The sequence below is a fragment of the Phocoena phocoena genome, chromosome 4 (genome assembly GCF_963924675.1).
Source record: "Phocoena phocoena chromosome 4, mPhoPho1.1, whole genome shotgun sequence".
Classification (NCBI taxonomy): domain Eukaryota; kingdom Metazoa; phylum Chordata; class Mammalia; order Artiodactyla; family Phocoenidae; genus Phocoena; species Phocoena phocoena.
In genome coordinates, this window is record NC_089222.1 from 38,431,597 (window position 1) to 38,448,532 (window position 16,936).

The 16,936-nt window shown below is 37.7% G+C and overlaps 1 protein-coding gene across 1 annotated transcript in view; it reads left to right on the top strand.

Moving 5' to 3' along the window:
* The window catches only part of LEKR1 (leucine, glutamate and lysine rich 1), a 238,968-nt gene that overhangs the window by 138,408 nt on the left and 83,624 nt on the right, over positions 1-16,936 (top strand). The window contains exon 6 of the mRNA XM_065875811.1: positions 16,015-16,096. Coding sequence (XP_065731883.1) covers positions 16,015-16,096 — 82 coding nt within the window. The remainder of the gene's footprint in view (positions 1-16,014; positions 16,097-16,936) is intronic.

The window sequence follows — 16,936 nt, forward strand, 5'->3', positions numbered from 1 at the left end:
AAGTCTACTTTGTCTGTTATGAGTATTCTACCCCCACTTTCTTATGGTTTCCATTTGCATGAAATATCTTTTTTCATCCCCTCCCTTTCAGTCTGTGTGTGTTTTTAATCTCTGAAGTGAGTCTCTTGTAGGCAGCATATATGGGTCTTGTGTTTAATCCAGTTAGCCACCCTATGTGTTTTGATTGGGGCATTTAGTCCATTGACATTTAAAGTGATTACTTATTGCCATTTTGTTACTTGTTTTCCAGACATTTTTGTAGTTCTTCTCTGTTCTTCTTTTAGTCTCTTCCCTTTGTGGTTTGATGATTTTCTTTAGTGTTATGTTTGCATTTCTTTCTCTCTAATTTTTGTGTATCTATTGTAGGTTTTTTGATTTGTGGTTACCGTGGAGTTTATATATATTGGCCTATAACTATATCTACTTGTTTTAAGCTGATAGTCATTTAAGTTCAAACACATTCTAAAAGATTTACAATTTTTACTCCCTCCCCCTCCCCAGTTTGTGTTTTTGATGTGATATTTTACATTTTCATGCCTATCCCTTAGCTATTTATTGCAGTTTTAGTTGATTTTGCAATTTTTATCTTTTATCATTCATACTAGCTTATTTAAGTTGTTGGTCCACTGCCTTTACTATCTATTTGCCCTTACCAGTGGGATTTTTCCCTTCCTAGGTTTTCTTATTTCTGGTTGTAGCCTTTTCTTTTTTACCTAAAGAAGACCCTTTAACATTTCTTGTAAGGTCAGTTTAGTATTGATGAACTCTTAGTTTTCCTTGTCTGGGAAGCTCTTTATCTCTCTAATTCTGAATGATAAACTTTCTGGGTAGTATATCCTAGGTTTTAGGTTTTTTATTTTCAGCACTTTAAATATATCATGCCATTCCTTTCTGGACTGCAAAGTTTCTGCTGAAAAATCAGCTGGTAAACTTATGGGTGTTCCCTTGTATGTGACTCTTTGTTTTTCTCTTGCTGCCTTTAAAATTCTCTCTAACTTTTGTCATTTTAATTATGATATATCTTAGTGTGGGTCTCTTTGGGTTCATATTGTATGGGGTTCTCTGTGCTTTTTATACTTGGATATCTGTTTGCTTCTTCAGGTTAGAGAAGTTTTCAACCATAATTTCATCAACTACATTTTCTACCCCTTTTTCTCTCTCTTTTCCTTCTGTGACCCCTATAATGCAAATGTTAGTACACTTGATGTTGTCCTAGAGGTCCCTTAAACTATTCTCATTTTTTAAAATTTGTTTTTCTTTCTGCTGTTCTGATTGGGCAATTTCCACTGTTCTATCTTTCAGACCACTTATGCATTCTGTATCACATAATTTTGCTGTTAATTCCTTCTAGTATATTTTTCACTTTAGTTACTGTATTCTTCAGCTCTGACTGGTTCTTTTTTATATTTTCTACTTCTTTGTTGAAGTTCTCATTGTGTTCATCTATTTTTTTTTTCTGAAGTTCAGTTAGCATTCTTATTACTATTGCTTTGAACTCTTTACCAGATAATTATTTACCTCTGTTTCTTTAGAGTTTTTCAGGGGATTTATCTTGTTCTTTCATTTGAAACATACTCCTCTGTCTTCTCATTCTGTTTAATTTTCTCTGTTGTTTTCTATGAAATTAAGTGAACCATTTACCTATCCTGGTCTTGAAGGCATGTTGCTATGTGGAAGTGTCCCTATATAGTATGCATGTGTCCAGTGGCTTTGCTAGGAGAGCTGGATCTGAAGTGAGCACAGGCCAGATCTTCCCCCAGGGTGCACTGGCAGCTGCCACTGTGGTGCAAGTTAGGGCTGGATTCGGAGGGGCTGGAACTAGAACCAGGTGTGAGCCAGGGCTCTTCCTAGGCTCCATGGAAGTCAGCACCCTATCAGGGGTTGGGCCAGGGCCCAATGGACTGGAGCAAGAGCCCCAAGGGAGTTCAGCTTCTCCCTCATGTGATGGCAGTCTCCAGCTTAGTTGGGGGCGTGGCTGTGGCCTGAAGGATTCGGGCTGCACTTCTGAGCTGGTTTCACTTTTTCCCTGGTATGCACGCCTTGGTTAGAAGCTGGGTCAGGGCTGGAGGGGTTGAGTCACACTACTGAGCTGGTTCCACTCCTTCCCAAGTGTGTGTTCTCATGGCCATGGTGGTGATGGTAGTCTCCACTGTGGAACTGGTTCTGCTCCTGCCTGACTGCTCAGGGTCCTTCTACTCTGCCATCTTGATCCCACCTCTGGTATAAAGCTTTTATTGCAGGATTATTTGTTGTGATACTAAGTTGTAAGCAGCCTAGGTTTCATCACTATTGGACTAGATCAGTAAAATGTGGTATGTGCACACAATTAAATATTACATATCAGTCAGAAAGGAATAAATCATATCTACATATAGCTATATGGATAGGTCTCAAAAACAATGTAGTGAAAAAAGTAAGAATTAAAATGAGATTTATAGCTTCACATCATTTGTGTAGTTTTTTGAAACACCTGCAAAAAGTACTATTTTTTCACACATAGGTACAGGTTAGAAGGCATACATTAAATTCACAAGTGTGGGCACTCTCTAATTAAATGCAAATAAATATGTCCTGATATCTTAAAGCAAAAACAAAATAAAGAACCTTCCTCATTACCATATCCCCCTTCAACTGCGACTGAATTTCTCTGCTCCTTATTCACAAAATCAGATAGCTTGTTTTTACAGTTTCAACCTCATCCCCCACCCCCACCAAGTTCTATTCCCCTTGTGTTCTTTTGTACCCTGGACACACAGAGCTGAGTTGATTAGACTCCTTAGTACAGTATATACTATTCTTGATCTGTACAAGCAAGACCCCTCCCTAAACAATACATCTATAAAATAGTCAAACACTGAAAAATACGGAGAATAATATAACAAGTGTGTGTGGATTCATCACCTGTATTTTATAAGTTTTAACATTTTGTCATAGTTACTCTGTAGTTTTTTTTTTTTAATATGTAAAAACCTTCATTTTTACTCTTCCCCATACAAAGATAACCACTGATGACACCAGGCCCAACCGCAAGAATGAGGTCCTCAGGCAAAAAGTGATGAGACTCAGAACAGAAGTGGGGGGAGGGGGGGTGGCCTTATTACCACCCCCAGTGATGATAACCAGTAGTTATGTGTGCCTGGCACTGTTCTCCTCCTTACATATATTAAGTAACTTAATTCCCAGAACAATCCTATGCTGTAATAACCATTTTATAGATTAAGAAACTAAAATACCTAAAGTCACTTAGTTAGGAGGAAGCAGAGCCAGGATTTGAAGTTAGGCAGTCTGGCTTTAGAGTTCCTGCACTCCACCTCTATGTTACCCTGTCTTAGGAGTGTATTAAAAGAGCAGTGAGTTTTTGTTTTTCCTTTTCATCAATTATCTGTACCATTTTAAATATATATATAGCCTTCACCTTTTCATTAAAACAATTCTCCTGGATCTGGATTTCTGGGTGCCAATTCTCCTGCCTGCTTGTTCCTCCAATCTGCTGCTTGAACCTGGAATCATTTTCTTTCATACTGCACTTTGAATCAGATTTTTTTTTAATTTTTTGGTGTTTTCTTTATCCAGAAAGTTTTAAGCTTGAAATATCTTTCCACTATAAAGATTTTGTTTATTGTTTTCTCAAACAGTATACTAACTTAATATACCCTCCAAGTGACTGTAAAGTTTTATATCCTGCTATAAAATAGCTAACTATGAATACCTTTTGTATTTGTAGATCCTAGAAACCTTTTGGAAAAGCAGGATTCTCTTAAATGACTAATTACCCCAAATCTGATGCCTATGTAATGCTATCCAGCAAGCAGCTGGCTTCATATGAAGAGAGGCTAAGAGCTCCTTTTTGTCTTCATTTCAAATCATTTGCTTCTTATTTAATATCTGCAAAGAACGCAGTCACATTATAGTAGAATTTGCTGTTGTAAATTTTGGATTGTTTCCATGGGTTCCGCCTTACATCTGCACGGTGTTTAAAGCCAGTGCTTCCTTTCTTTTTGTAGGCATTCAGGGCCTTTTGCCTCATAATCCAATGTCATGCTGAATGACAGAAAATTGAAGTTGAACTTATTTAAGTATAGAGAAGGACTACACAGAACAATACACTTATTTAAGAACTCCTTGCATCAGGAACTGAAGGAGCTGTCTTATGCAGGTGGCTTAATCTCTCTGCTGCTTAGCTGAACTATGTGCCTTTATTTATTAAGGACAGGAACTGGGCACTCTGCTTCCAGAAACAAAAGGACCCCACTGGTCTATCAGAACCAATAATAAACCAATAACATGCTTATACTTCATTCAGAACAGTAAAGATATGTCCTATGTATTTTAAAAATAATTCTTAGCACTTCTTTATTACAGAAAATATATTCAAAGGTTAAAAAAAAACAATGAAAATATATTAACCAGCTTCTAACTATACACTGGTGCGCTGTTTACATTATGGATTATTCATAATACATCTATTTTTCTTATTCTACGTGGTATCTTCTCTCCTTAAGTAAAATGATTTATTTGTTGACATTACTTATATTTCCACACAACAACCTCCAGAGGTTTCTGTGTTTTAAAGTAAAACATTTATTTGCTTTCCCGGTTTTTACTTAGAGATGCTGTAAATACATAGGGAATAATCTGAAGGAACTGGCTTCCCTACTCATTGGGTACTGTGATTTAAAGACAAAGGATCTATGTTTATCTTGAAATAGGGAGAAAGAGAGATTTAGGTGGGTATGTAGAGAGAATAATACTGGAAAGTATAATAGCTTTTCCTTTCTTGAGTTGGGTCATGATTGTGTAGTTTATTTTCCTTTAAATCAAGTAAATTCTGGAACTTTGGTACACAAGTATATTCAAATGTGATCCTAAGAATACTTCACAATGCTGTAAAAATGGGTTTTGAATTAGCTACCATTTTTACTGTCTACTGTTCTATCAATTATTAGGTAATTGAGAATTAATAGCATAAAATTCACATATCAGGAACCAATTCTTTGGAGTTTATTTTTGTGGGTTTTTTTGCGGTACGCGGGCCTCTCACTGCTGCGGCCTCTCCCGTTGCGGAGCACAGGCTCCGGACGCGCAGGCTCAGTGGCCATGGCTCACGGGCCCAGCCACTTCACGGCATGTGGGATCTTCCCAGACCGGGGCACGAACCCACGCCCCCTGCATCGGCAGGCGGACCCCCCAACCACTGCGCCACCAGGGAGGCCCCTGGAGTTTATTTTTAAGATAATCAGTTCTTCCTCTTACCAATACCTGCATTTAGAAGTAATAACATAGAATTTATCATGTGGGCTCAGATCCATGCTTCATCTAGTTTAGGATTATATCCTGACAAAAGCAGCAAGGGACATTTAACAGAAAGGTATAATTATTCTCTCTGATGTCAGGGTTATTAAGTCAGTCACAAGGATACCATATTTGTCTTAATATCTTTCATTAATTGTATTAATTTTTAAACTATCTAAACCACCTCTTGGAATTAGACATTAGACTAATTCATTACATATTTTATGTAGTAATAAATAATACTTTTCATTTCTCTTAAGTATAACTCTTTAAATATTCTAGGATATACTAAACAAATGTATGGCCACACTAACCACATTTTCATGGACAAATATCATATCTCCTTATAGCTTTTATATATATATATTTTTTTTTTGCGGTACGCGGGCCTCTCACTGTTGCGGAGCACAGGCTCCGGACGCGCAGGCTCAGCCGCTCCGCAGTATGTGGGATCTTCCCAGACCGGGGCACGAACCCGTGTCCCCAGCATCAGCAGGCAGACTCTCAACCACTGTGCCACCAGGGAAGCCCAGCTTTTATATTTTTGACAGTCAGTGTAAGAGAGTTAGAAAGATAAAGATTTGGTGATGAAGCCAACCTCAGTTTGAATCACGGGATCACTTCTTTACTTTTTTTTTTTTCGGGATCACTTCTAACTAGCTCTGTGACCTTTAAAAAGTTAGTTAATTACTCTGATTCTTAGAGCCTTCTAGTAAAAATAAAATGTGTATCTGTTTTTTGTTTGTTTTTTTTTTTTTACATCTTTATTGGAGTATAATTGCTTTACAATGGTGTGTTAGTTGCTCCTTTATAACAAAGTGAATCAGTGATACATATACATATGTTCCCATATCTCTTCCCTCTTGCATCTCCCTCACTCCCACCCTCCCTATCCCACCTCTCTAGGTGGTCACAAAGCACCGAGCTCATCTCCCTGTGCTATGCGGCTGCTTCCCACTAGCTATCTATTTTACATTTGGTAGTGTCTATATGTCCATGCCACTCTCTCACTTTGTCACAGCTTACCCTTCCCCCTCCCTATATCCTCAAGTCCATCCTCTAGTAGGTCTGTGTCTTTATTCCTGTCTTACCCCTAGGTTCTTGATGACATTTTTTTTTCTTAAATTCCATATATATGTGTTAGCATGCGGTATTTGTTTCTCTTTCTGACTTACTTCACTCTGTATGACAGAATCTAGGTCCATCCACCTCATTACAAATAGCTCAATTTCATTTCGTTTTATGGCTGAGTAATATTCCATTGTATATATGTGCCACATCTTTTTATCCATTCATCCGATGATGGACACATAGGTTGTTTCCATCTCCTGGCTATTATAAATAGAGCTGCAATGAGCATTTTGATACATGACTCTTTTTGAATTATGGTTTTCTCAGGGTATATGCCCAGTAGTGGGATTGCTGGGTCATATGGTAGTTCTACTTGTAGTTTTTTAAGGAACCTCCATACTGTTCTCCATAGTGGCTGTATCAATTTACATTCCCACCAACAGTGCAAGAGGGTTTCCTTTTCTCCACACCCTCTCCAGCATTTATTGTTTCTAGATTTTTTGATGATGGCCATTCTGACTGGTGTGAGATGATATCGCATTGTAGTTTTGATTTGCATTTCTCTAATGATTAATGATGTTGAGCATTCTTTCATGTATTTGTTGGCAGTCTGCATATCTTCTTTGGAGAAATGTCTATTTAGGTCTTCTGCCCATTTTTGGATTGGGTTGTTTGTTTTTTGGTTATTGAGCTGCATGAGCTGCTTATAAATTTTGGAGATTAATCCTTTGTCAGTTGCTTCATTTGCAAATATTTTCTCCCATTCAGAGGGTTCTCTTTTGGTCTTGTTTATGGTTTCCTTTGCTGTGCAAAAGCTTTGAAGTTACATGAGGTCCCATTTGTTTATTTTTGTTTTTATTTCCATTTCTCTAGGAGGTGGGTCAAAAAGGATCTTGCTGTGGTTTATGTCATAGAGTGTTCTGCCTATGTTTTCCTCTAAGAGGTTAATAGTTTCTGGCCTTACATTTAGGTCTCTAATCCATTTTGAGCTTATTTTTGTGTATGGTGTTAGGGAGTGATCTAATCTCATACTTTTCAATGTACCTATCCAGTTTTCCCAGCACCACTTATTGAAGAGACTGTCCTTTCTCCACTGTACATTCCTGCCTCCTTTATCAAAGATAAGGTGACCATATGTGCGTGAGTTTATCTCTGGGCTTTCTATCCTGTTCTATTGATGTATCTTTCTGTTTTTGTGCCAGTACCATACTGTATTGATTACTGTAGCTTTGTAGTATAGTCTGAAGTCAGGGAGCCTGATTCCTCCAGCTCCATTTTTCGTTCTCAAGATTGCTTTGGCTATTCGGGGTCTTTTGTGTTCCATACAAATTTTGTTCTAGTTCTGTGAAAAACGACAATGGTAGTTTGATAGGGATTGCATTGAATCTGTAGATTGCTTTGGGTAGTAGAGTCATTTTCACAATGTTGATTCTTCCAATCCAAGAACATGGTATATCTCTCCATCTATTTGTATCATCTTTAATTTCTTTCATCAGTGTCTTATAATTTTCTGCATACAGGTCTTTTGTCTCCTTAGGTAGGTTTATTCCTAGATATTTTATTCGTTTTGTTGCATTGGTAAATGGGAGTGTTTTCCTGATTTCACTTTCAGATTTTTCATCATTAGTGTATAGGAATGCCAGAGATTTCTGTGCATTAATTTTGTATCCTGCTACTTTACCAAATTCATTGATTAGCTCTACTAGTTTTCTGGTAGCATCTTTAGGATTCTCTATGTATAGTATCATGTCATCTGCAAACAGTGACAGCTTTACTTCTTCTTTTCTGATTTGGATTCCTTTTATTTCCTTTTCTTCTCTGATTGCTGTGGCTAAAACTTCCAAAACTATGTTGAATAAGAGTGGTGAGAGTGGGCAACCTTGTCTTGTTCCTGATCTTACTGGAAATGCTTTCAGTTTTTCACCATTGAGGACGATGTTGGCTGTGGGTTTGTCATATGGCCTTTATTATGTTCAGGAAAGTTCCCTCTATGCCTACTTTCTGGAGGGTTTTTATCATAAATGGGTGTTGAATTTTTTCGAAAGCTTTCTCTGCATCTATTGAGATGACCATATGGTTTTTCTCCTTCAATTTGTTAATATGATGTATCACATTGATTGATTTGCATATATTGAAGAATCCTTGCATTCCTGGAATAAACCCCACTTCATCATGGTGTATGATCCTTGTAATGTGCTGTTGAATTCTGTTTACTAGTATTTTGTTGAGGATTTTTGCATCTATGTTCATCATTGATATTGGCCTGTAGTTTTCTTGCTTTGTGACATCCTTGTCTGGTTTTGGTATCAGGGTGATCGTGGCCTCGTAGAAGGAATTTGGGAGTGTTCCTCCCTCTGCTATATTTTGGAAGAGTTTGAGAAGGATAGGTGTTAGCTCTTCTCTAAATGTTTGATAGAATTCGCCTGTGAAGCCATCTGTCCTGGGCTTTTGTTTGTTGGAAGATTTTTAATCACAGTTTCAATTTCAGTGCTTGTGATTGGTCTGTTCATATTTTCTATTTCTTCCTGATTCAGTCTTGGCAGGTTGTGCGTTTCTAAGAATGTGTCCATTCCTTCCAGGTTGTCCATTTTTTTGGCATAAGGTTGCTTGTGGTAATCTCTCATGATCTTTTGTATTTCTGCCATGTCAGTTGTTACTTCTCCTTTTTCATTTCTAATTCTACTGATTTGAGTCTTCTCCCTTTTTTCCTTGATGAGTCTGGCTAATGGTTTATCAATTTTGTGTATCTTCTCAGAGAAACAGCTTTTAGTTTTATTGATCTTTGCTATCGTTTCCTTCATTTCTTTTTCATTTATTTCTGATCTGATCTTTATGATTTCTTTCCTTCTGCTAACTTTGGGGGTTTTTTTTTCTTCTTTCTCTAATTGCTTTAGGTGCAAGGTTAGATTTTTTATTCGAGATGTTTCCTGTTTCTTAAGGTAGGATTGTATTGCTATAAACTTCCCTCTTAGAACTGCTTTGCTGCATCCCATAGGTTTTGGGTCGTCGTGTCTCCATTGTCATTTGTTTTTAGGTATTTTTTGATTTCCTCTTTGATTTCTTCAGTGATCACTTTGTTATTAAGTAGTGTATTGTTTAGCCTCCATGTGTTTGTATTTTTTACAGATCCTTTCCTGTAATTGATATCTAGTCGCATAGCGTTGTGGTCGGAAAAGATACTTGATACAATTTCAATTTTCTTAAATTTACCAAGGCTTGATTTGTGACCCAAGATATGATCTATCCTGGAGAATGTTCCATGAGCACTTGAGAAAAATGTGTATTCTGTTGTTTTTGGAAGGAATGTCCTATAATTATCAATGAAGCCCATCTTGTTTAATGTATCATTTAAAGCTTGTGTTTCCTTATTTATTTTCATTTTGGATGATCTGTCCATTGGTGAAAGTGGGGTGTTAAAGTCCCCTACTATAAAAGTGTTACTGTCGATTTCCCCTTTTATGGCTGTTAGTATTTGCCTTATGTATTGAGGTGCTCCTATGTTGGGTGCATACATATTTACAATTGTTATATCTTCTTCTTGGATCTATCCCTTGATCATTATGTAGTGTCCTTCTTTGTCTCTTCTAATAGTCTTTATTTTAAAGTGTATTTTGTCTGATATGAGAATTGCTACTCCAGCTTTCTTTTGGTTTCCATTTGCATGGAGTACCTTTTTCTATCCCCTCGCTTTCAATCTGTATGTTTCTCTAGTTCTGAAGTGGATCTCTTGTAGACAGCATATATATGGGTCTTGTTTTTGTATCCATTCAGCCAGTCTGTGACTTTTGGTGGGAGCATTTAGTCCATTTACATTTAAGGTAATTATCGATATGTATGTTCCTATTCCCATTTTCTTAATTGTTTTGGGTTTGTTATTACAGGTCTTTTCCTTCTCTTGTGTTTCTTGCCTAGCAAAGATCCTTTAGCATTTGTTGTAAAGCTGGTTTGGTGGTGCTGAACTATCTCAGGTTTTGCTTGTCTGTAAAGGTTTTAATTTCTCCGTCAAATCTGAATGAGATCCTTGCTGGGTAGAGTAATCTTGGTTTTAGGTTTTCTCCTTCATCACTTTAAATATGTCCTCCCAGTCCCTTTTGGCTTGCAGAGTTTCTGCTGAAAGATCAGCTGTTAACCTTATTGGGATTCCCTTGTTTGTTATTTGTTGTTTTTCCCTTGCTGCTTTTAATATGTTGTCTTTGTATTTAATTTTTGACAGTTTGATTAATATGTGTCTTGGCATATTTCTCTTTGGATTTATCCTGTATGGGACTCTCTGTGCTTCCTGGACTTAACTATTTCCTTTCCCATATTTGGGAAGTTTTCAACTATAATCTCTTCAAATATTTTCTCAGTCCCTTTCTTTTTCTCTTCTTCTTCTGTATCTTGTCTTTCTGGTGGGCAGGTCCACGTCTGGTGGTGTGTTTTGGGGTGTCTGTGGACTTGTTATGATTTTTGGCAGCCTCTTTGCTAATGGGTGGGGTTGTGTTCCTGTCTTGCTAGTTGTTTGGCATAGGGTGTCCAGCACTGTAGCTTGCTGGTCGTTGAGTGAAGCTTGGTGTTGGTGTTGAGATGGAGATCTCTGGGAGATTTTCACCATTTGATATTATGTGGAGCTGGGAGGTCTCTTGTGGACCAGTGTCCTGAAGTTGGCTCTCCCACCTCAGAGGCTCAGCACTGACTCCTGGCTGCAGCACCAAGAGCCTTTCATCCTCACCGCTCAGAATAAAAGGGAGAAAATGTAGAAAGAAAGAAAGAGGATAAAAGAAAATAAAATAAGGTAAGGTAAAATAAAATAAAGTTATTCAAATAAAAAAATAATTATTAAGAAAAAAAAAATTTTTAAGTAAAAAAAAACGGACAAATTGAACCCTAGGACAAATGGTGAAAGCAAAGCTATACAGACAAAATCTCACACAGAAGCATACACATACACACTCACAAAAAGAGGAAAAGGGGAAAAAATGATAAATCTTGCTCTCAACGTACACCTCCTCAATTTGGGATGATTCGTTGTCTATTCATGTATTCCACAGATGCAGGGTACATCAAGTTGATTGTGGAGATTTAATCTGCTGCTCCTGAGGCTGCTGGGAGAGATTTCCCTTTCTCTTCTTTGTTCTCACAGCTCCCAGGGTTCAGCTTTGGATTTGGCCCCGCCTCTGCATGTAGGTCACCGGAGGGTGTCTGTTCTTCGCTCAGACAGGCGGGATTAAAGGAGCCGCTGATTCGGGGGCTCTGGCTCACTCAGGCCGGGGGCAGGGAGGGGTACGTAGTGCGGGGTGAGCCTGGGGCAGCAGAGGCTGGCGTGACGTTGCATCAGCCTGAGGCGCATCGTAAGTTCTCCTGGGGAAGTTGTCCCTGGATCCTGGGACCCTGGCAGTGGCGGGCTGCACAGGCTCCCCGGAAGGGAGGTTTGGAGAGTGACCTGTGCTCGCACACAGGCTTCTTGGTGTTGGCAGCAGCAGCCTTAGCATCTCCTGCCCATCTCTGGGGTCCGCGCTGTTAGCCGTGGCTCGCGCCTGTCTCTGGAGCTCCTTTAAGCAGTGCTCTTAATCCTCTCTCCTCTCCTACCAGGAAACAAAGAGGGAAGAAAAAGTCTCTTGCTTTTTTGGCAGGTCCAGATTTTTTCCCGGACTCCCTCCGGGCTAGCCGTGGTGCACTAACCCCTTCAGGCTGTGTTTATGTATCTGTTTTTCGTGATAGTTATGACTATGAATTAAATGAAATAGGAGAAAGCACCCTGCACAGTGCCTGGAATAAGTATACAATCAACAAACATCAACTTCCTTCCCTCATTTTTCAGAGGATAGGCAGAAATGTTTTAGCTGTGCCTGTGTGAATAAAACCCTCTGGAAGTCCACATGTACTTAATAACAAAGCAACACATTATGCAACATTCATTAGAGATTGCCTTGTTTCAACTGGTTACCCTCAAAACTAAATTCTCTATGTGTACGTTATTTTATCTTTTCTCTCATATAATGATATCACTTGATAAGTGGAAAAGATGTACCATACAAATATTATCTACCAAGTTAAGTCCATATTGAATTATTTATTTATTTAAGGAGCCATTCTCTCAAATAGATCCCCTTACCCGAGTTTAAAATCTTGTCAGTTTGACTGCTGGCTAATGCATTTATTCACTGTAAGATACTAGGCAAGAGAATCAAAGAAAATCTCATTTCTCATCATCTGAAAAATGGGGCTGTTTGCACTTATGTAGCAATTTGAGGGATAACATTAATATATGTGAACATGCTGAATAAACATAAAAATTTATACCAATATCTAGTAAATTCTAATTAAAACATTTGTTTAGAGTGAATTTATTTTCTGATTTAAGGAACTGCCTCATTTTCATGAAACAAAGTTAAGAAGGCAGACTGAAGATATGTATAGAAATTTTATATATTTATATGGATGCATAAAGTTTTTAAAGTTTAACTCCCAAATTCATTCTACGCAGCCACCATTACCCTGATAACAAAACCAGAAAAATATATCACAAAGAAAGAAAATTATAGACCAATATCACTGATATTTGGTAAGGTTGCAGGATAAAAAATTAATGCACAGAAATCTCTGGCATTCCTATATACTAATGATGAAAAATCTGAAATGGAAATCAAGAAAACACTCCCATTTACCATTGCAACAAAAAGAAGAAAGTACCTAGGAATAAACCTAGCTAAGGAGACAAAAGACCTGTACTCAGAAAATTATAAGACACTGATGAAAGAAATTAAGGATGATACAAATAGATGGAGAATTATACCATGTTCTTGGACTGGAAGAATCAATATTGTGAAAATGACTATAGTACCCAAAGCAAGCTACAGATTCAGTGCAATCCCTATCAAACTACCAATGGCTTTCTTCACAGAATTAGAACAAAAAATCTTACAATTCATATGGAAACAAAAGACCCTGAATAACCAAAGCAATCTTGAGAAAGAAAAACGGAGTTGGAGGAATCAGGCTCCCCGACTTCAAACTGTACCACAAAGCTACAGTAATCAAGAGAGTATGGTACTGGCACAAAAACAAAAATATAAATCAATGGTACAAGATAGAGTGCCCAGAGATAAATGCATGCACGTATGATCACCTAATTTATGATAAAGGAGGCAAGAACATACAATGGAGAAAAGACAACCTCTTCAATAAGTGGTGCTGGGAAAACTGGACAGCTACATGTAAAAGAATGAAATTAGAACACCCTAACACCATACCCCAAAATAAGCTCCAAATGGATTAAAGACTTAAATGTAAGACAATACACTATAAAACTCTTAGAGGAAAACATAGGAAAAACACTGTTTGACATAAACCACAGCAAGATCTTTTTTGACCCGCCTCCTAGAGTAATGGATATAAAAACAAAAATAAACAAATGGGAACTAATTAAACTTAAAAGCTTTTGCACAGCAACAGAAACCATAAACAATACAAAAAGACAACCCTCAGAATGGGAGAAAATATTTGCAGATGAAACAACAGACAAAGGATTAATCTCCAAAGTATACAAATAGCTCATGGAGCTCAATATCAAAAAAACAAACAATCCAGTTAAAAAACGGGTGGAAGACTTAAATACACATTTCACCAATGAAGACATACAGATGACCAAGAGGCACATGAAAAGATGCTCAGCATCACTAATTATTAGAGAAATGCAAATCAAAACTACAATGAGGTATCACCTCATACCAGTCAGAATGGCCATTATCAAAAAATCTAGAAACAATAAATGCTGGAAAGGGTATGGTGAAAAGGGAACCCTCCTGAACTGTTGGTGGGAATGTAAATTGATACAACCACTATGGAGAACAGTATGGAGGTTCCTTAAAAAACTAAATATAGAACTGCCATATGACCCAGCAATCCCACTACTGGGCATATACCTTGAGAAAACCATAATTCAAAAAGAGACATGTGGGCTTCCCTTGTGGTGCAGTGGTTGAGAGTCCACCTGCCGATGCAGGGGATACAGGTTCGTGCCCCAGTCCGGGAAGATCCCACATGCTATGGAGCGGCTAGGCCCATGAGCCGTGGCAGCTGAGCCTGCGCGTCTGGAGCCTGTGCTCCACAACGGGAGAGGCCACAACAGTGAGAGGCCTGCGTACCGCAAAAAAAAAAAAAAAAAGAGACCTGTACCACAATGTTCATTGCAGCACTATTTACAATAGCCAGGATATGGAAGCAACCTAAATGTCCATCAATAGATGAATGGATAAAGAAGATGTGGCACATATATACAATGGAATATTACTCAGCCATAAAAAGAAATGAAATTGAGTTATTTGTAGTGAGGTGGGTGGACCTAGAGTCTGTCATACAGAGTGAAGTAAATCAGAAAGAGAAAAACAAATACCATATGCTAATGCATATATATGGAATCTAAAAATAAAAGGGTGGTATTGATGAACCTAGTTGCAGGGCGGGAATATAGAGGTAGATATAGAAAATGGACTTGAGGATGTGGGGTGGGAGGGCGAAGCTGGGGCAAAGTGAGAGTAGCATCGACATATATACACTACCGAATGTAAAATAATTGGCTGGTTGGAAGTAGCAGCATAGCACAGGGAGATCGGCTCAGTGCTTTGTGATGACCTAGAGGGGTGGGATAGGGAGGATGGGAGGGAGGCTCAAGAAGCAGGGGATATGGGGACATGTATATGCATATGGCTGATTCACTTTGTTGTGCAACATCAACTAACACAGTATTTATTGTGAAGCAATCATACTCCAATAAAGATCTATCAAAGAAATTTTTTAAAGATTTTAAAGTTTACTATTAAAAATATGTTATTAAAACACCTGAACAGATGTAACATGGAAATTTTATAAATTTCAATGTTTAAAATTATTTTCTTCATAGAAGTCAGTTAATCCACCTGTGTAAATTTGTTTTCCACCTTTTCCCAAAAAGAGTACCAACAAGGGCTGTTATTGGGGCTGGGGTTCAGATCTTAGTCCACACACACAGGCTAATGGTGGGTCTCAGATCATTCAAGCCATATGTTCTTTCTGCTTTAGTTTCAGTTCTGCATCCACACATGTGAGACATGGCTGCCTGAATAATATTTCTCAAACACTACTTGAATTCCTCAGTTCAAGACTCTGTGGAAGCCAATTGCCTGCTTGTATTTTCTTGGCTTGAAAGTCATTAAAATGCCTATTAGACACTACCCAGAGTTAACAGATTCTTTACTGGAAGCCTTGCACGTGGTTTATCTATTTCAGTTCTACTGGGAGGCCTTCGCAATACTTCTAAGTTACAGGCCACAAGAGCTAGCTCAGAAAGTCAAGTGTTTCAGAAGTGAGCCATATGACCAAAAATTCATATGTGTGCCAGTGACATAAATTTCCTTTGAAAACATCAGTAAAATTTAGCCTATTTGCTGTTTGAAAATTAGCATGATGTTGGGGGCAGAAAGAGGCCAATAAATTGAGTCTGTCAAAACCTATTAATTCTGTGGGATTTCAGAGTAGGGATGAACTACATATGGTCATCCAAGCAAAGTGGAATAAACAGCTGCATTATTCTTCAGGAGGTGAGTGGCAATGCTAAAAGAATGTGGTTTACTCTATGAAAATATCTGGACACTTAAAATGTACTAATCAGAAGAACACGTTATGTCATTCCAGATTTACAGTGTCAGATTGAAGCAAGTGGGCTAAAACTTCAGAAGGCAGTGACTGAGATGGACAGCTACAAAGAAAAGCTCATGTAAGATGGTAAACATTAAACAGCCTGTAAGAATTTAGAAAGACCCCCATGTATTCTCTGTGACTCTGGGCAGTAATTTGGATGTGTTGGTATGGTCTACTGCAATTTTTCTGAGCTACTTTACTGGCCTATATTGAAGGACCTGTAAATATTTTTAAATATATTAAATGTTTCTTTATCTCAGTAAGAAACTTACCTATCCAGTTATTAAAGCTTTCCCTGATTATTCAAATGTAGTAACTTAATATTCTCTGAACTTTTTGTCTTATTATCTCTTTATTATCTGTCTGGAAGAAACAGCATTGAAAATGTTTCATAAGATTATTGGGATTGACATATATACACTAATATGTATAAAATAGATAACTAATAAGAACCTGCTGTATAATAAATAAATAAATAATCAACTTTAGGTTCAAAAAGACAGTTGAGTAACTTTGAAATTCTGGAGTGCTTATGCCTTATATAAGTGAGAAAGAAAATATTAGAAAACAAATGATAAGAAAATGCCCCTTTAAATATCCAGAGTACTATTCTTTTATTTACTTATTTTTCATTTTGTTTATGGTTTCCTTTGCTGTGCAAAAGCTTTTAGGTTTCACTAGGTCCCATTTGTTTATTTTTGTTTTTATTTCCATTACTCTAGGAGGTGGATCATAAAAGATCTTGCTGTGATTTATGTCATAGAGTGTTCTGCCTATGTTTTCCTCTAACAGTTTTATAGTGTCTGGTCTTACATTTAGGTCTCTAATCCATTTTTAGTTTATTTTTGTGTATGGTGTTACGGAGTGTTCTACTTTCATTCTTTCACATGTAGCTGTCCAGTTTTTCCAGCACCAC